The sequence below is a fragment of the Corvus cornix genome, chromosome Z (genome assembly GCF_000738735.6).
Source record: "Corvus cornix cornix isolate S_Up_H32 chromosome Z, ASM73873v5, whole genome shotgun sequence".
In the NCBI taxonomy this organism is placed as follows: Eukaryota; Metazoa; Chordata; class Aves; order Passeriformes; family Corvidae; genus Corvus; species Corvus cornix.
The window spans coordinates 58,678,625-58,700,254 of record NC_046357.1 but is presented as its reverse complement, the minus strand read 5'-3'; the positions used below and the strand labels follow the sequence as shown (position 1 = coordinate 58,700,254).

At 36.7% G+C, this 21,630-nt stretch overlaps 1 protein-coding gene across 1 annotated transcript in view; it reads left to right on the top strand.

The window, feature by feature from the left end:
- CCDC171 (coiled-coil domain containing 171) overlaps window positions 1–11,857 on the top strand; it is a 158,950-nt gene extending 147,093 nt beyond the window's left edge. The window contains exon 25 of the mRNA XM_010392976.3: window positions 11,555–11,857. Coding sequence (XP_010391278.2) covers window positions 11,555–11,596 — 42 coding nt within the window. The 3' untranslated portion in view covers window positions 11,597–11,857. The remainder of the gene's footprint in view (window positions 1–11,554) is intronic.
- The last annotated feature ends 9,773 nt before the right edge of the window (window positions 11,858–21,630 follow it).

The window sequence follows — 21,630 nt, the reverse complement described above, 5'->3', positions numbered from 1 at the left end:
TTTTGTAAAGCAAAATCTCATGTTAAGAGGTTTGTGTTTCCCTCTGGGTGGCTGAGAGGCAGTCATAGCCCCACCACCAGATCATTTGGTGCCAGCTAGCAGTCAGCCTTCCCTCCACAGGAGACAGCTGTCTCTGATGCTCTGTCTCCTCTTAGTTTCTGCTTCTGATGCACAGACCGGGAGGAAGGTCATGGGAACACAAGGCTGGGTATTGTCTCTATCCTAGGTCCCCCAGCAGATTTTACTATCAGAACTCACCTCACTAGTTCATGCAAGGGAGGGTGGATCTGCTTCAGGCTAAAGGGAGATAGTGAGCATGGTAAAGAAGGGTAGCTGCAAACCACAGCAGTCTACTTTATTTTGTGCTTTTCTGGAATTTATGAAATCAGCTTGTTATCTTGTTAATGCTCTTTTCCCGTGCCGTCTCCTCTAACTGTGCATGTTTCCATCCTTTTCAACTGTGAAGAAAAACTTTGCTTTCCTTTTTGTGACATGTTTGCAGTAGAATAACATATTTCTTGTAAAAATGCATATGTTTACCTACTTTCATTAGCTTACATTTTGTACTTTAAGCATAAAAGTTAATGTGAGAAATGAAGAAAAACCAAACCTTTGAAATATGTTAGAGAGTATGACTTGCAGAGATAGGAAAATAGGAAATTCAATTAGTGAACAAAGCATAATATTGTTCTTAATTCATAATTTTATTCCTGTAATGTTGGCATAATTTAAGGGAATACTGGCAGCAAGTTACGTCTTCATATTTCTTTTCGTTGGGTCTTACATTAAGACCATCTGTTTAATATTTACCCAGGGTTTTATTTATTTATTTATTTATTTATTTATTTATGCTGTTTCTAAATTATGTGTAAAAACTTTTCATTGAATTCTGTGAAACCCACATTATGTGGAGAGGGCACTGTTTTTCTAGCTGATCATAGCAAGGACCTATTTTCTCCAGAGAGTGAACTCTGTGAAGCAGTTTGACCTGTTGAATAAACTAATCATTGAACAAATTTTTAAAATGGGAAATGAGCATTCCGTAGGGTAAAGAGCTTAGCTGTCAGCTAAAAAGATGTTATTATGATAATAATCTTGATTATTCAAATAACATTTGTTTTGTTCAGTTTATTTAACAGTTCAGTTAAAGAAAGAGATTTAGAAAGAAATGTGCTTCTTAAACTGAATTTCACTTCCCTATTTTACAAGAATTTGGGGTTTTGTTGACTTATTTTAGAAATGCCATCTTTTGGGAAGATAGGAACCTCTTTTTGTCAAGCAATCAATTCACCCTTTTTTTTCCCCTCTGTGGAGGGGAGGGTACCTTTAAAATGAACCATGAGTAATAAAATTTACTAAGAATATGGTCACGAATAGTGTGGTTAATCACCAGCAAAATTTTCCTGGTACAGGAAAAGCAGTGACATTATGATAATGCAATGATTCCATTTCATCCTTCAGATGGTGTAACTCCTTTAATTCCTAAAGGAATTCCTATTTTCAGAGAGGCACCTATAGAACTCTTAAAGCCACACTGATTTAAGACATCACACTGGGTCTCAGCTGATCTGGTCTCAACTGATATTGGCCCATAAGCTCATAGTTCACTCAGTAAATGTTGCCATGAAGCTGACATTGCAATACTTGCCTCTCTTAAATTTGTATGTTCACCAATACTTCGAAAGCCTTTTATCCTATCTAGGTGTTGCAGGTGGTTTGACACATACAGTTTCTGAAGGCCAGACACAATAATGAAATAATTCACTAATTTTTCAGCTTTTGTTGAGTACTGAGGGCCTCCTTTGATCACAGAAGGATCATCTCGTGTGGTGATTATATGCTTATGGTCAGGGGCCTGTTAGTCTTTCAAAGCCTGTGTGACATCATGTTTCCTTTCACAGGGTCTATTAAAACCATTGCATTCTTTTGGGAATCTGAGCATTAAACATTGTAACTTAACCAGGGCTTTGCGAAGCTTCCTGACACATCAAGTTATACAGTTTAATTTTAATTTGTATATGTCAAAACATATATTGCTTTAAATATTTTAATAACTTACTGAAGTTTACTATGCTTTAAATATGAGATTTTTTAGAAGACTGTAATCTAAATGGGAGCTCTGAGTAAAGGAATTGAAGGTATAATTCTGGAACATACAAGGCACACCAAATTACTGAAACATCCCTGTTTTGGGTTTTTGGTTGGGTTTTTTTTTAGAAAACCTAATTTTTTTAAGTTGTATTACACTTTTTTTGTTTTACAAACCAAAATGCTGAAAAAACTTTCCCAAATCTTCCTCTATGTTCTTCATGACTCTTCTGCTAAAAGTTTTACATACCTGATGAAAGTTTGAAGTGTTTTATGTGTCGGTGGTTTCTGGATTTTGGGCTGTTTTTTTATTTGTTTAGTGTTATATGTGGTGGTGCTGGTGTCTGTTTTTGTTTGTTTGGGGTTTTTCTGTTGTTTTTAACTTTGTGCTTTCAGAACACACATTTGGCTTAAATATATATGAAGGGATGAAATTCCATTAGCATTTTTTTAATGTTTATTCATCTAAAATACGATTGGTATGCAGGACATACTAGTTCCATTTGCCTAGTGGACTCACTTGAACTGCATATTCAACCTCACAGAAAGAGATGATCTATTACCTGAGCTAAGACCAATTCTTGGAGGCTGTGCTCAGAAATCTAGTAAGTATAAAAAGTTCTGTTGAAGTAATTATTAGATTTTTTTATTTAATTTCAGTCTGAAATATAATTGTATATTTAGATTTGGCCAAATCCAATAGAGACAGTAAACCTAGCTCACGCACACTCAAGTTGTTTATAACTGATAAGCTTGATTCCTTGCCCAGTTAATGTAATTTGGATCTTGGATTTACAGAAGACCTACATGTTAGCCATCAACTGAAACAGCGCCTAAAATATTTTTTCTAGGCTATTCAGATATCAACTGATACTTTATAAGCAATACTGCTGGAAAGCCCACTGTTTTCCCTGACCATTACTATTACAAAACTACCCTTTAGAACTCTGTTGAAGATACACTGTTTCTGATGTTGCATGTAGTCTGTGGGAGAAGGAATAATTCCCTCCTGAAGTTACTTCAGCTAAGTTTTACTGGGGATCAATGAACATTAAAGTACTTGCCTTGAATAAGCAAACAAAACTTAGAGAACGATACTAAACCTACAGGGAGCCAAATATACCTCTTCCTGGTGAAGAAGTAATCTTTCTGTAATCTAATTTATGGGGGAGTGGGATGGAGCCCTTATCAGGATTTTGGCTAGGATGTAGAAGCCTACACATCGGCAGTGGTCTATCCAGAAAATCTACGTGCATTGGCCAGTGCTAAAAGGATGGAACCCTTTGTTCTCCTCATACCGTGATGATTTTAATAATAAACCTTCATTTTGAGAAAATTAAATTGGCAGTAACATTAGTTCACTTCTAAACATGTGGTGTAAGTCAGTCATTCTTTGCTCCATCACACGAGGATTTTTTTAAAGAGACTTCTCAGTTTAATACAGTTATTTGGGTTAACTGAGATTCAGATTAGCCTGTAGGCTAATGCAACTGTGCAGATGTTCTGACTCAAAATGCAAGTGTTTGTATTTTGGATATCAGATTCCAATCAGTCAGTTTTTCAAATAGGTGCAGATAGGTTGCATAAACCATGTTTGTATCCAGTTTATGCTCCTATTTCCATTGTCTCCAAAGAGTGAACTTTAATCTACTCTTTGGTAGCGGATAGTAAAGGCTGTCAGATCTTGGCATCAGCATTTTCCTTGTCACTTCAGGATTATGAACAACAGCAGGTTATAATCTCAATACCTAGTGAACCAAAATAATATTTGTTCACTTACAAGATCTACAGTAATAATATTCACTATGAGGCCATGCATGTCCTTGACACTTCATTTTAATTCTGAGTAATGCCATTTTCCTACATGGAATCTGACTGAGGTGTTCACTATATTTTTTTCATTGCTGCAAAACTATCCACTTCTGCATCAGCAGCCTCTTCCAGAGCATGTGAGCTCCCGTTCCTTACGATTTGCTGCTTTTCACCACCTTTCATAAAGATAAGTTGTTCTATGTTCTTCCCATAAATTCCTGTCAAGAGAGGAGTCTGCTTTACATCTTAATCAGTGTATTTCTTTTTTGTTTTCCTTCCTTCATGCTTAGGACTTCTCCTGAGCTTCTACTTTCTACAGTCTCAATGTTTGCTTCTCTTTGTGAAAATAAGATTTCTTGTGTGGAAAAAATGCCCTTTCAAAGATTTTTAAAGAGAAGTGCAAGGGGACTTTTACCTGTAGATAAGCTGGGAAAGAAAATAGATTACATAACCTATGTGAGTTTGCTGTAGTTTAGCAAACCAGAATCTTAAAGGGCTATGTAGATAATCTTTTGAGTCCTGTCTTGTTGGAATTGTGGTAGTTGAAACCCATAAGGCCACTAGAAGGTATTTGCTATAGTGGCTGTTATAATTTCAATGTCTAGACACCAGTGCTCAATCCAGACTCTTCCACCATCTTCAGCTAAGAGCCCTTGAGCATCATCAGTACTTACTACATACATATTGACTTTTCAACGGACTTTTCTGACCTACTCTGTATATTTATATAGAAATATGTTTGAGAGAGCTAGTGAGCAAATTGAAGTATTCTCAAGGCATCTGTCAGCAAAGTAACAGTGAGTTGCATGTTTGTTCTTGTTTTTCTATAAGCTATCAAGTGAATCCTAAAATGTTGATTTCCATATTTTTAATAGTTCATTTGTTTTATTAGCTACACAGATCCATATTTCTAAAAATATTCCCAAAAAATATTGCATATTTGGCAGAAATGCATAGCAAAAATTAATCTTCTGAATACCTAAAGATTTTTTAATGCAAGAAAGCTGAATCATAGACACTTGCATTGTTTGCAGACCTTCCTCCTTTATGTTGCTAAGTGCTACTATTGTAAATAATTACTTTTTCCCCTCTTTCTGCTTGAAACCAAATTGCTGTTACAGTATATTTTTGTTAAGTATAAAGCGATTGAAGTATTTTACTGAATCAGTGTAATTTCTTTTTTTGCCAAAATTTCTGTGATTATTAGCTCTAGGATAGTTTTTGGTAAGAGACAAATAAATGCACTGCTGGCAAAGATCCACTGTCCTTGTTCCATTTAGTAGCAGAATGCCTAAATTGTAGTTGCGCCGGTTCGTTGCAAACAGACAAAAAGGAAGGTAGCATTTTGCTCTGTGTGAGCAGTTAGGGGGCAAGCAGACACCGTGCACCTTGACCACCTATTATGAAGCTTTTTGCTGCAATGTCAAGTGAAAGCGAGTTAATTGGGTGAAGCTGTAGAGCATGTTAGGGGCATGGTAAAGGGTTGCTGTCTGACAGCTGAATGTCAGCAGAAGCTAGTGAAGTGTGGCTGAGAGACAGAGACCTGTCACAAAGTTCATGTGGACTGTAGCACAGTTAGGGAGATGAAACGTGGTTCTGTCTCACTTTCTCCCTCATTGCATTCAAGCACCTTAAGATTTCACACTGTATGTGTCAACCCTTGTTCTCTAAGCTGTTTTCTCCTAACACTTCTGCATTCAAATGATTGGACAGAAGATGCTAATGTTTGGCAAAATGAATGTAAATATACTTTTTTCCTTTTTCTGCTAGAGCAGCAGTATACATGCAACTCAGATGAAACTTTGAAGGCTTACGTCAGACAGTCCCACTGGATAGGAATTCGGATGATGGCTGAATACATATCTCACTAGAATATGAAGGTTGACACTTTAACTAGTGGAATAGGGACTGTTTTCCCAGAAGAAAAGGCTAAATGGGGGGATCTACTCTGTGAGCTGGTGGTGCGTTAGCATGGTGGTGTGAGTCTTTTAGTCTCTTGGTTGTAGTCTTGTTCTCCCCTTCTTGCTGGAAAGAAATGGAGAACTGAGAGGGAACCGTGAGAGAGCGACATACTGATCTAAGGCAGTGAGAAGCTGTGGGAAAAGTCACATAGTAGGAAAACCTTCCTTGGAAGCAAGAGAGGCATCAGTTAAAGGCAGCGATGATCTTACACACTGCTGTGAAACATAGAGTGGTGTCATAATACTAAGTGTAGTGTACCTTTCAGTGTTGTTTGCAGCATGCAGCACAAAGTAAAGCAATAGTCATTTGGGCTGGCCACCAGGATTCTAAATAAATAAATAAAAGTTGCTTCCATTCTTGAGAGAGTGGAAAGACAATGATGGTATCATGGGCAAAACGTACTAAAGAATTTGGAAACTTGGATTGAAATCAAAACAGACTGGTCATTTCACCGTGAAAAAAAGAGCACAGCATTGTGTGTCTAATACTTTGGTACTATCAGTGCAGTGCAGAGAATTTGATCTAAAAATGGGAAACTTCCCTGTGTATTCCACTGAAGCATCTTGAACAATGACTTGTGGTCTAGGCTGTGTGTGGAATTTGGCCAAAATTTTTAGAAAACATCAAAATTAGCAATGCAGAAGCAAGTTATTTGTCTTTAAGCCAACAAAACATTGAAGATAAAGTGTTCATCTGGTGTGATAATCCATCCAATCCTGTGTGTTCTTCAAACATACCAGGTTTAAGTATGTTTGAATGAAACAGAATTTTCTTTTAGAAAAACAAATACAATATATAATGAAATCTTTCTCTTAATTGCTTTTAATTGAGCCTCCAGAGTGTGATTTCACTGAACAAATTAAATGCAAAAGCATTAGGAAAGTAAGAAAAAATTGTAATTTGCAGATATTACAGACTCCTGTTTGTTTAAAAACTCCTGAAAGTGGAAGAGGGAATTCTTGATAATGAAAAAAGCCATTAGTATTGTTGGCTAGCAGCACCCAAAGTGTGCTGTGTGTCTACCTTCCTGACTTAATATGTAATGAGTTGGCAGCCCATAGAATTATTCTCTGATAGCAAATTGTTTGCACAATCCAGGCAGGAGTGCTGACAATTAAAATTTATCCTGAATGTTACCATTTTCTTATATTGTGTCAGAGCACCAATTTAGTTCTACTGCTTCAGCATACAGAATTGCAAGATCACTGACATGGGAAGAAAACTTTCCAGTTTCGGCCAGCATACAATTCCTACTTTGAAAAAGTTTGTAACTAGCACTGTATTGCACTGATATCCATTCCCAAGTAATACTTTCCATTTTAAATACCTGTTTGTAGCATTTTATTTGATTATTTCACTGAGAGTAAGAAATGGCTCTTGGAGTTACTTTTAACAGAAAAAAAAAAAAAAAAAAAAAAGAGCAGCATACTGGAAGTGCCTTGGCATTGTCTGGCAACAAGCAACTCAGTTTTGGAAATAGCAGTTTGAGTAGGAGGTTGTGAATGATCTGACAATGTACATCTTTCTCTATAGGGAAATTGGGTTTCCACATAAGTGCTGCAAAATGGTTATTGAAGACAGTGGTTCTTTTTTTAACACTTACTGGAATTGATATTGCAGAGTGAAATGATTCAAGCTGCAAGGATAGCATAGGTGGGAGAAGCTGAAAAGAATATTATTGGCTATTTGATTTGCTGTCTACTGGTATTACTGTGTATTTGTATGTACTGGAGTTGGGCTGAGAGGAGTGAGTATCAGAAATCGATTGTGGAGAAATATATTGACTGTTTCTCACTTTTCCCCCACCATATGTAGTTAAATTACAATTCTTCCTACTCTTGAGAAACTGTGCTACTGTCTTTCCAGAGATCTTAGGGGTTGCTAGAATTCTGAAGAAACTACAGCTTGCTCCTCCCTCTGCACTTCTGTTTACTGTCAGCCATCTTCATAGACCTAAGTATGTCCTGTGTTCTGGTGAATTCCAGATCACATTTTGGCCTCATAATTCAACAGTTGTATTGCATTTACTTTGAGATATAACACTATACTTGTTATTGCACCTACATCATCACAGACAGGTAGGGAAATGTCATAACTTGTATTCAGTATTAATCTTTATGCTCTTTTGTCTCTTATCTGGTCTCTTCTGATTCTAAGCAGTTTCATGGCTTTTTCACCTCAGTTGAAGTCAGCTGTTATTGCACGCATAAGCCAGAAGCCTTAATGCACAAAACCCTTATCACTATTTATTACTCTGATTTTCTAATAATATATATTTTTAATAAGGTAGCATGTTACATATCAGAAGAAAGCAGAAGAGAAGTTTGGGCTGCTGTGTTTTGAAATTGAGTATTTGAAAGCAGTTTGAAGTGACAAAAACTCGTAGTGGGAGACCTGAGAAGTGGAAGAAGTTTTTGTAATAACATACATAGCTGAGGGAAATTGAAAAGCTGTGAAAATTTTCCAGTAAAATTATCTTTGTGTAGATTTTGAAGGCTGAAACTGTTCTGACTGATTTGCAGCTGCAGCTGTAGATTTTTGTCCTACAATTGAAGATAAACAGTATACTTGCTACTTCCTTATGAAATTATCTGTTTGCACCACTGTCATAACACATGCATAGTTGTCTCATTTCAAGTGTCCAACTGTGCATATTATTCCACAAATATGGATATACAAAAGCAAAATGGGTATCTTTGATCACAATGTGATGCTATTGGGTAGGCTGGCATTGCAATAAAAACATAATATAAGGGTATTGTAAATTATGGTATGAAAATATTCCCTCACAATATCATCATAAAAAAGTAACCCACTATAAATGAGTTTTAACTGTGGTAAAACAGCTCATATATCATGAGACAACCTTTAAACTAGATCCTAAATTTGATCGTAGGTTAGTCACAGAGCACCCATGGAGAAGAACTGTTTTAGAAGTCTTTTCCACGTCTAGTAAAAAATTGCTTGAGTTAACTAAGATTTAGAAAGCAATTACTCCATAATATAGACTAACTTCTCATATTTTGTCTTTGAGAAAACATGTTTTATAAAGTTAGGCTATCAAACTTTGAAAAATGTGCACAGGACATGACCAATTACTATATTACATAAATATTTTGAAGGCATATTTTTGCTAGACATATGTGTTCTAAATATCTATTTACCTGGTGACATGTAACAGTTGAGACGGAGTCATGTACAGCTTACAGGGTAAATAAAAGTGCTGTGCTAAAGATTTACCCAAACAGACACCTTATTTAAGATAAATAATTCCTCTTTTAAAAATTACCTAAATGCATATTTATATGATGGATTATCACCACAGCTCTGGCATAGTCATTTGAGTTTGTCAATTTAATACATGTTTTAGAAAGGTGTCTAAATACAATAATGGTGAAAGAGGTCTGTTGGGGAAATTATAACTGCCTTTAAAATTCCTCTGTAAAGGTATGTGTTCAGACAATGAATGTTATACCAGTTCTGAGTATTTTTTTCTTCTATAGAATACTATTTTTTTATTCATCATGAGGTTATATAAAAATATTGGATCATAACAGTTCTTATGAGTAACAGCCAATTTTTTTTTACATCAATCACATTGCTATTAAATCTGATTTCCCTTCTGTTCAATGACTAGTATTCTGTTCTTTGTAAGAAGTAGAGCACAGACTCTAGATAACTAAACCAGAGCTTTTTTTTTTCCCCCAACAGTGAAGCTTTTACAGTAACATAGTCTATTGACTTGCTGCCAATCATTAAGTTTCATACATTTTTTTTGCAACTCTCAAAGGAAATCTGATTTCTTATCTCTTTACTGGGATGTTGATGCCATATTCTTCAGAAAAAAAACCCCTCACTACAGCTTGGAAAAGAGTAATATGCGTGTGTAATCATAGCATAAGATTTTTCATTCATTGTGGTATGCTGATTAATTTCAACCCAGTTGAAAGCAGTAAAAACCAATATGTTTAAATTTGTCTTCAATATTTGTTATCCAGAGTAAAACCCATTTGTAGCTTACAGCTTATTGATTTAAGTTTTTTTACATGTGGAAATTTTTTTGGAACATCACAAGTTGTTTGCGTATTTCAATACTGTTGTAATGGTTTTAATGAATGATCTTATTTTAGAGAGAATTTTGTGTGTGTGGTCAGCTGATTAAAGTATACAAAGAACAACAGACTGTTAATTGGTGTAGTAGCCTTCACTGAGATCCCATTTCAGGTCTGCTGGTACAAACGGAGCAAATCTCATTTGTGCATTGGCTTTTTAGCAGTTCTAATTTGGTAGAGAGTTGACCCCAGAAGGACGGAAAAACCGGAGTGTTACAGATCTTACCTGCTAGTCCTGCTGGTTATCTCATCCTCATCTGCACTATAATTTAGAAAAACTCAAGGCGCGACCTCATTTTAACTACGTACTTGAAACAGTCATCTAAATTTGCTACTGTATGGGTTCTTAATGAAGGTCTAACATAATCTGGTTGTTTACAGTGGCTGCAATACAGCTTGTGGTGAATCAGGAAATAAAAGAGTCCATATCAAAGGGAACTGTTGAAGTAGGTGTTAGAGGCAACAATTGATTTTTCTTCAGCAACAGTAAGAGAGGAAAGGGGAATCTTTCATGAATGTGTCTTTATATGCATGATTGAGACTGGATTTGTTGAAATATGAATATACACATACCCTTCAGCTTCTCTCCAGATATCTATGAGTATGTGTATTGGAATCTGTGTGTCTGTATATATGGGTTTATGCCTCAATGTGTGTGTGTGTGTTTATATATCCATGTATACTCTTCCTTAAATGCTGAAGAGAGAGTGTTTTAAGCCCAAAGATACTGAATGGTCATTTAGTGTGTTAATTTTTTTATTCCATAATTATGCTTTGTATGTGATGCTTTCACATATGTTAAAACCTGATGAAATGTTTGTTATTTTCACATCTTGTAGTGCATTGGTAAAGGGAAGAAGAGCAATATGGCATTGAGTTTTCTTTTATTTGTTTAGGGGAATACAGAATGTCTTTCTTCACAATTTTTTAAAGAATTATTAGTACTGATATACTAATATTATCCATAATCTTTCAAAGTAGGATGCCTGATGTTTTGGTCCTGGAAGTTCTTTAATGTTGAATTTTAACTAGTCTAACTTTTATATCTGTTTGACTGAATGTTGAGACTTATTGAAGTATGAGTCATGTTCCCATCAATGTACATTCAGTGTATATTTTCTGGGCATTTTCTAACAGGCTAACATTTGAATAGCATTAAGTGTATGATTTCAATTGATGATAAAATACATTTAAAAGTAAACAAATGCCTTCCATGGTTAGCATGACGTATGTTTCCTAGTAACAGTGACAGGGAGACTGTGGAAAAAGTTTGTTTATTTGATAAAAAATAAATCTGGTAATTATAATGAACAGGGGTAAAAGTTCTCGATAAGTATTTGTAGCACTTCAAATAAAGTAGGTTATTGTTTTCTAACACTTACTAGTGAGGAATACCTGAGAAAATGTCCTTTGTTTCTTTTTATTAAATATGACTGTTGGTTCTCAGGTACCAAAGTAAGTGTTTAAAACAAGAAGCAAACACTTGCAAATACTTCATATACATACCTTTGTGAAAGGAATTTAACAGTAAATGTAGATTCTCTTTTGGTTGTTTTTTTATTCTTTATTTATCATTCCAGGAAACAAGAGGTAGTTCAAACATCAGCATGGCTCCAAGCTAGAAATTCAGCCTGACCAGAGTTCTATCCCAGACTTTTTGGCATTGCAAGCTGAACCTGACACATCCATCCTACAGTGTTATGCAAAACAGAGACAGTTCTCTGTCTTCAATCTGTATCTTCAGCCTGGATGTCACATCCAATCCCAGAAGAACAATGAAAAATGGATTTTCAGATTCTTAGTATCAATAATCTTCTAGAAGGGAAAAATTGTATTAATGTAAAATGATGCCATTAAAGTGTAATTTTGTTGCTATCTTTGAACTGGAGTTCAGCGCTTGTATTTTTTGACATTAATTTTATGGTTTTATGAAAATGTGCATTTGTATGTTCACATTTCTGCACTTGTCGGTTTTGCATACTGAAGCAGTTATTTCTTTAAACTTTTATTTATTGCTGTTGTTCATTTTTTATGTAGTATATTTTTAAATGTTAAAGAATGACACATTTTGGGTAATTTTCCTCAGTCTTAAAAAAAAAATCAATAAGCCATTTTAGTCTCTATCTATCAAAGTTGTTTCATACTTGTCTATTTTAAAGCAGGACTGCAATACTTTAATAGGATTGAGAGAGCTATTTGAAATGTATGCCAATGATTCCTGTCATTTCATGGCAGCCCTGCCATGGTTCACTGAGCCCCCTCTTTTCTCTTGTCAGCTCAACTGAAGACAAGCATTTAGTTGCAAACTTTAAGCAGGTTGTGCAAAACAGAAATGATGTGACTGCTTCTCTTCCTGCACAATAATGTCACTGCTGGTCAATGTGAGAAGGTCAGGTTGCTCCTTGTAAAGCTACATGATACCACTTGCCTATTTGAACAAGTTAAGTTAACCACTGAATCTGGTCCCTGCAGGCACTGAAAACTCACCCTTTTATCAAGTCTGCATTTCATAAGAAAGAAGAACAATTGTGGAGGGAGGATTTCTGATGATATGTTTATATACTTTATAAGGACAGTTCCCAAACCAGTGTTGCAGGTAATGTATTTAGTTTAAACTGAAAGACTAAAAAGTAATGGCTGTTTTGACCTTCAAATAGACTCCTTTTTTGTTGTTGTTGGTAGGACCCAAGAGTGACGCCCATCTTTGATGCTGACAGAATTTAAAGCAAGGCCATTGCCCTGCATTTTCTGCCTTGTAGCACACAAAAGTAAAATTGTATGTCAGGCCGAGATGTCGGGGAGCTGACAAGATGCCCCAGTGACATTTCAGCTGGAAAGAGCAAGTGTCTTGCAACCAAGTGGTCAAATATCAAATAATAGGTCAAGCAGGAAGGAGCTGAGTTCTAACCACAAAGAGGTTTCTGGTAACTTACTTGACAAGCTTTTGGGTGCTTTGTGGCTTGACAAAGTGATGTTCTGTTGGGTATCGCTAGACAGACTGTTCTTTATCGCCTTCAGAAGATCAGACATTGACATTGATTAAACTCTTTAACCCTTAAAGGTTAAATCCTAGCATTTTCATCATTGTGAATGAAGAACAAAAGAAATTTTGTAATATACCATTTGTTTTCATATTAATCACAGAACTCCCTAGTGCTATTAACTTTTGATGTGCTGTGTAGTTTTTGACAAAAAGATTGAATGCAAAATCTATAGAATAGATTGTTTCTCAGTATGGGCCAGTGATACATTAGAAAAATAATATTATGCATTATGGAATTTGTAATTTCTTCTAATATGTCAAATGTAGGATTTGTTTCTAAAGCTTCATGACTACTACTGAAGTTCTATCCAAAATACTTCGGATAGAAAAGAATATTTACATAAATGATATACCACTTAAAATGAACAAATCTTCCAACTACCCTTGTTTTCAGGTACTCTGGAATCATAGAATATCCTGAGTTGGAAGAGACCCACAATGCACCAAGTCCAAATCCTAGCCCTGCACAGGGCAATCCCAAGTGTCACACCATGTGCCTGAGAGCACTGTCCAAATGCATCTTGTACTCTCTCAGGCTGGTGCTGTGACTACGTCCCAGGGGAGCCTGTTCCAGTGCCCAGCCACCCTCTAGCGTGAAAATCCTTTTCCTGATATCCAACCTAAACCTCCTCTCACACAGCTTAAGGCCATTCCCTTGGGTCCTGCAGAGATCAGTGCCTGCCCCTCCTCTTTCCTTCTTGAGGAAGTTGTAGACTGCAATGAGGTCTCCCTTCAGTCTCCTCCAGCCTGAACAAACCAATCCACTCCTAATATGCCTTTAAATTTTCAACAGAAGACCTTAAATCTAAGGTAGCTCCAAATTTTCAGGTATTCTCTATTGTACAGTCCATTGCTCACAGCCATGACGTGCATGTATGTGTGTATCATAATACAGAGCCATGAAATGCCAAATAATAAATCCTGAAGAATTCTTACATGTAAGAGCTGACAGAGGAAGAACATTCCTTTTCTTTATGTATTTAGTCTTGAATACTGAAGAAAGAAGTTTTCATTTTCCTCCAGTTGTCTTGGCTCCACTCTTCCAATGACAGTGACTATTCTTAAAGGCACCACAAGTACTGTATTCTGCTCTTCCAAATTTAATGTCAAAGATCTGTTACATTAATATGAAGAATGAAAGAATATATCTCAGTGATCATTTTCCTCTCTACTGCGTATAGATGCATTTAAGCACTTTACTTTTTAAAGTATATTCTCATGGTACTCTATAGTTTGAGAAAGAAAGTGCCTATTTTTTGCTATGTGGTCTCAAACTGCTGAAGATTTGCAGCCTACTTGTCCTTTTCCCATCATTGCAAGTCTATGTGATATTGTGCATGTAGAGACAGAAAAAGGATTATTTTCTGAAATCCATATCCTATTGAGAGTAGGACTATCTCCTCCAGTTATTCCAGTTACAGCTCCAGTCATGGGTTTATGTGATTTCATGGGGACCATAACAATGGCAAACTGACTGTAGTTAATAGGAATGGTCTAACAAGCTATCATTTCTCACAAGAACTAGTTTGTAAGTTTTCATTGAAGGAGAACATCTACTTCATTCATTCTATTTAAATATTGAGTTACATACAATTTTTCTTAAAGCTATCCACTTGGAAGGGACTTCGAAATATCTTTTATTTGGCTGTCAGATGTCCCATTTGTAATCAAAATCTCCTCTTTCTTATATTGTGAAGAAGCTGAGAGTAGTAAACTGGATTACCTTTAGTGTGATACTCCTGAGTTGCTTTTCCACGCATTTGATAAATTGAAATTGTGATAAATTCCAAATAAATAGAAGATCCCCTGTTAGTAGTTTACAAATGTAGTTTGTAGTTTAGCAAAGCATATTTTTCCCTATCTTTTGGGGACACAATAAAAGTCATGCTTGTGTAGAATGTGGCAACACAGTTCAGTAACAGTAGCTCTCAAATGAACATCCTGTTATGTACGATCTGCGCTGCCTTGCTTTGAAAATTACAGAGCTCGAGACCTTGATCCTTACTTACAAAGCTTTTCATTTTTAGGGCCTAGAATTTGAGGACAACTAGTTCCACTTGTATAATCTCAGCTTCATCATCAACACTCTTCCAGAAGAACAACCAGTTTCTGTATAAGAAAGCCCATGTTTGGTGGGGCTAAAATGTTCTCCATGGTTTTTGAATGTGGTGCAACAAATAATTGGCTTTTCTGATCAGTCTCAAAATTAATACTAATTTATTTACCCACCAAGCAACACATCTCTGAAAAGAGACTGTGAAATACATTATTTCTTCCCTGCAGTAAGTTTTATAGCTGTTAGTACAAGTTGGTGTGTGTGCCTGTGTGCATACATATGTATATCTTTCTCAGCAAAGATTTTGGTTATTGGACTGACTGTATTATCACTCCACATACTCTAAGCAATTCCTACTACACCAGTAGTACAGAGGGGTTTTTTGGCTCCTGCCTCCCACAACTATTTGCAAATGCAGCAGAACCTTTACTGCCTCTCAAGTTGGATAGACATTTATGGGAGTATCCTCCATTGTAAAAGATCTTGAATGCCTTTACCAAGTTAGTCCAAGGGAGCTGAGGTTTGAAGGCACCTCTGAAGATCACATATTCCAGCACCGCTGCTGAGAATACAACTACAACAGGTTGCTGAACACTGCCTTTTGTCCTGTCACTAGGCACCACAGAGAATAGTGTGACTCCATATTCTTTACAGGTATTTACACAAGTTGGTAAGATCTCCCTGAGCCTTCTCTTCTACAGGATAAAAAAAACACAGCTCTTTCACCTCTTCTCATATGACAGATGCTCCAGTCATTTTATTAGTCATCTTTTTGGTCCTTCACTGGACCCACATTTCCATCTCTCTCATGTGCTAGGGAGCTCTGGACTGGAGCCATTACTCCAGATACAGAGTCACCAGCGCTGGATAGAGGGGAGAGATTGCCTCCCTTGACTTGCTGGCAGCTCTCTTCCTGATTCAGAGGGGCTGTTGGCCTGCTTTGCTGCCAGGGCACATTTCTGCCTCATGGTAGAAGAGGAAGACCAAGAACCTCCAGGTACTTTTCTGCCAAACTGCTCTCCAGACAGTCGGTCCCCAGACAGTCTCGGGTCCCCCTCCTGTCCTGGTGCTGGAGGCTATTCTCCCCAGGCAGAGCAGCCTTTCTTCTCTTTACTTGAATTTCATCACGTTCCTGTCAGCCCTTCTCCAGCCTGTCAAAAGTCCCTCTGGATGGCAGCAAACCCTTCTGATCTGTCAACCACTTCTCCCAGCTTAGTATCATCTGCAAACTTGTGTATTTTGCACTGGGTGCCACTATCCAGGCCATTAACAATGTTATCAGTCTGTACTGGTCCCCGTATTGACCCCTTGGGTACACCACTAATGACTGGCCTCCAGAAGGACTTTGTGCCATTGATCACAATCCTTTGAGCTCACCGGTTCAGACAGTTTTGCAGCTGACTTACTGTCCATGTATCTAGTCCATAATTCCTTACTCAACAAGTGGGACATTTTATTTTGTAAATGGCTTCCCAAGTTTCCAAACACTGCTAAAGCCCTGGATTAAGTGAAATGCAATATTTTATATAACCTCTTTGTCAATTAGGTCAGTTTGATCATTTGATTACTTACAAGAGCATCTGATCATTCTGCTGTCATTCTGTACTTGAAAGGTTTTCCAGTGCTTTGAGATAAATTTGCATGTGCTATAACTTAGCTCCTAAAAAAATATTTAAACTCTCTTCTATACAAAATTGCTTTAGTAGCATTTTTCTCGTGATGTGTTTTGTAGCTCTTTGATTATTCTCCAGTGAATAAACCCCAAAAAGCCCCTGGCAGCTTCAGAGTTTGGATCAAATCTGTATGTGAAGTGCGCCTCTCTTCTACTGCTGGTGATGGAATACCAAGCTTACTCAGCATTTCTCTTTCCATTATGTTGTTGCTTGGCCTTGAAATCCAAACTAACAAAAGAATCTATCACGACATTCTTCCCTAACTTTTCATCCTGCCCAGTATGAAATTAGTACGTTTTGTCAAACTTGACTTCCCTTTGGTCTTTGTAATCTGATCATTTTTGGACAACCATTTTGCATCATACTCTCCATATGGCCTAAAAATATACCTCAGTATTTCCTCAGAAAATGCTTAAGTGTCTTCTTTCCTCTTTGATGAATATTCAGCTAAACCAGTGGAATCTACAGCGATTTTTGCATAAATTATTTAACATCTTTATGTACAAAGTTTAAACTGGAAAACTTACATTTTCTGGTAAGTACTCTGACTCTACTGTGACTTCAGTTTTACAGACTTAGACGTGACTTTCAATTAGGTCTCTGCAAATTGTCCTTCAATGAGAGATGGAAGGTGACATGCTCTTTGTCATGCTAACATGGATCTGATCGCTGTCACGGGGAGCATCATGTAGGAATTTTGGGCAATTTATATAATTTTATGTATTGCAGTTCAGTGCTTTACAAACCAGCCATTCAGCAATGCATATGAAACTGAATCTTTGTCTGCTATTTCTGGTGTCCAGTGACTGATGAATAAAATTGAACAAGGACAAAGCAAAATATGAGGAAGTGTCTGAAAACTAAATTGTTTCCAAGGAATGCTCAGCAGGAGGTAGAGAGATCCACTGAATAATTTTTCTTCAGTTCTTCATTTACCACCTCTACTGTACCATGCTTTTTGTCTCTTTATAAGATAATAGTACTAATAATTATTACTTATTATATCAGATTGCCTTCTCATGGCTCTACTGTGTCTGATTAAAGCTTCATAAGAGGTTGGAGTTTGTTTTGACTAATCCCATGAAAGTCAGTAATTAAAAAATAGAAAATGGTGCATTTAAAGATTAGATTTTAAGCGCAAGTATTGTCACCATTATTGTATGAGTATCCTTTATTTTTCTTGGTAAATAAATATTTTTAATCTCCAACTGCATGATAGTAACAGGGAGATTGTTCAAAATTAAAGCAATGCTAATTATGTTTAAATAACTACATTTCTGTTTGTGGGATACACAGCTAACCCATATAGCAGCCCCACTAACTAATTTCTCCATGTTGACTTGTAGATGTCTGAATGGTTTAGTTCACACTAGTGGTGTGGTCTTAAATTTCCTGGAAACAAGCATCATAAACACTGTACTTGTGAGAAGTACAATTAAGAAAGGCATAAACCTGTAGATGTAATGTAGAAACACAATACAGGAAAAATGCTGTTAGGGTTAAAAATCTGGCACATGTGCATAGCAAAATAAGTGGGGGGAAGTTTTGTATGGATCAGGCAAGAGTTTCAGTAACTTTCAGTGTATGCTGTGTTGACTTGCCATCAAGACTTCATAAAGACATAAAGTCTTTCTAATGCATGGGATTCTACTAGCACACATGAGGAGGAACGCAAAGCTACACTCCATCCTGTGACATTCATATATATAATTTGAGATTTTTGCTGACTAAAAAGCTTTTGAAAACAATTTTTAAACCTCAGTCCATGAGGTAATTATCAAAACAAAAGCAAGAGAATTGTGAATTAAATATTAAATCATTTCCTACCTCAACACCATGTGAAGGTTAATAAAATTTGTTCCCATAAAAAATAGCATGGGAGAAATCTTAGTTGCAATGTTTGCAGTAGTAGATAAATCCTGGTTTCAGGCTTCATTCTCAATTGGCTTTCTGAAACAAATTTATGTCAGACATTTGGGGTGGGAAGCTGTATATATTAAAGCACTGACCTTAACGAGAGTCATGCAGTTAAAATCCTGCACTGTTCTTTTAAAATGTCAGGGGTTAATGTTATTTAAATGCAGTATTTGGTGGTTTAATTGAGTCATGCTTCGTTGTCTTTTACTGAACATTAATGCCAATGAAACACTGATTGTTGACAGAAAGTTCTCTTCAGCAAAGTATACACTGACATATCGTGCTGCTATAGAGAAACCAGTGTGCAAGACAGAATAGTCATACTCTGCTGGCGCAGGAATCCTGTACTGTCTAAATGGTGGCAATATCCATAATACACTGACAGGAAACGTGAGCTAGGCTTGGTTTTGTTGTATATCTTTTCAGACTGCCTCTTGAGACAACTGGCAAGACTTAATTATTGAGTCTTTAGACAAATAAATTAATCTCAAGGGTTTTTTTGTTGGATGTGTCACACAAGTTAGTAAATGTACCTTGAAAAGTACAAAGCCAACTCCTGAAAAAAGTTTTGTTATAGAAGTGCCTTCTGACAGCTTTTGTAATCTGGCCTTAGGATGCACCGATGGCTTTTCTTCTTGTCTTTGTATAAGTTTGGAAAAAGTAACTTCATATTATTTCTCTGAATACTTCTCAGTGTTAAGTCTTCCTTTAAGCCAGCTTTAAACCCCCAAGAGGGAAGAGATGCTGGCTTGGCAGTTGAGATGTACAAAATAGTGCAAATTGTGGACTCAAAAGCTTTTGAAGAGAAATACAGGAAGCAACAAACATTAGTTTACAAAAGCTTGTGTGCACACTGGGTAGGATATATTTGGTGGTGTGCTTTTGCACAGTAGAGTAACTATTCCAAAGTAACTGCCCTCATATGGACAGCTGCTTTATACTTTCTTATTTTGGCTGGAGTAGTCTGCATGCTGTTTGTCTAGTCCCATAGGACTTTGTTACACTTTTGGACTCTGAGCTTTCCAGGATTTTTCTCATGACTGCAGGGTGGTTTCTGGAAGTCATTAGAATTCTGTCTTGGAAATGAGTTTGCAAATGCTCATGAGTTATGACTTTCAAAAAAATTTTTTCAAGCCCATGTAATTTTCCAAGTTGATATCAGTCAGCCTGCTTGAAGCTTGCAATTGCAAATGGACCTAGCTTGTAGAAAACTTTTGATGCATTTGGTGAATTTCCTGATCCTTATACTATCTTATTAGGTGACATTGGTACATCACACTTGGCCTTCTAAGGGAATAACTAAGTGTTTGAATCTTGTGTGAATAGTAAATCACGAAGAGTGGTTTTGTGGAAAGTTGTAATAGTGAGCTTTTTAGTAGCAGCATTTAAGCTTGCTTAAGGACCTGCCTTAATGGGTCTAGCTAAATATATTTAGCTTTCTCCTCATGTCTAAGATATTATGAAAGTGTTGGAAGCAGATTAACTGCTTCATGTAGGAATGACTGGTGACATTTGCAGATCTGTGTCTTCTTCCAAGATCTGCATTGAGTCTGTTGTGTACTACAAAGAGCTGTATAGTTCAGCAAGTAAGACCTATAGAGCTCTGACCTGTGGGGACTTAATTCTCTCTACCACTGGCTCAAGGGCAAAAAGCAGTTCTTTCTAGCTTCCAGAAACTCACAACTGTGCTGCAAAGAGCACTGAGCAATACAGAGGTATGAAGCCATAAGGAGACTTGTGGGAACCTCCTGTATTTCAAAGTCTAATTGTCCATGCAATGCATCTGTATATGAACATATGAATTAGGTATTGGCTTTTTGAACATGTTAATGCTGTATTTTACTTAAGTCTGTGGTGTGTGTGCACATATTGTGTGCCTTGCCCTGAACTACTTACTTTTCCCAGAAGCACTTGTAGCAATCGGGTAGAACCAGCTGTTGCTTGCTGAACTCTTTAGCCTCTATCAAGGCATAATTTGTTAAATTATTAGCAAGAAAAAAGGGGAAAGGAGATCTGTAGCCTTGTTCAGGCTCTGGTTATTTCTAAAGAGAGGCTCCTGTGATTTTATCAATAAATTAGGATTTGGACACCAAATACTGCTGTGGCTCCCTATAAGAAAAAGAGAAAGAAAACACTTTATGTTTAATGTCAATTGCTACTTGTAAAACCAAAACAAACCAACAAACAAAAAATCCCCAAACAACAATGACAACAGTCAAACCAAAAAGAAACAAACAAAAAATCTCCCAGTTTACCCTTTGAGATGGAATTCCTTTGTCCAGGAGTCTGATTGTAAATTCTCATTAAGACCAAATTTCTACCAGTTTTACTCCAGTACCTTAAAAAAATGTTTTCGCTCTCAGATGAAAAACGTTATCAATCTGCAACATCTGTTCATTGTTATGTCTACTGTATTAATGTCCTGCAGCCTGTGAATGTGTCTTAATTTACTGAAAATGCAAATTTTCTCCAGTGTGAAACACCTTTACAACTGTAACTACATCAAAAGTCTTCACTGAGTATTCGTGGAATACTTGTTTGTGTTGCACTTTTGTGACTGTATGAGTGGCTGAGCACTGCACAGAAAAAGGTAGGGAAATCAATGAATGTTACTACTGAGATATTGGATTTGCTAGAATATCAAACAAATTGCTTAAAACCTAGGAAAAGACACCCTGACTCAACTGACTGGAGTAACAGTAAATTTAAAAGGAAGTGATAAATAGGATCTCGTATGAATGGCTCAGGCTTGTTTTTCTGTAAGCTAAACTTAGAAGCTGCTGCTTTTCTGCTTAGGTAAAACCTAATACCTTTGTTAATGGATGTAGTGTCCATTTGCCTACCATGGTCCCCTGTTATCACAGGTTCTAACCAGACTACAAAAGGATGAAGATTCACAAGCCATATAATGCCATTCTCTGCAAAGGAAATACAGGTTGCTTCCCCTGTAAGAATTGGGTAGTTTTA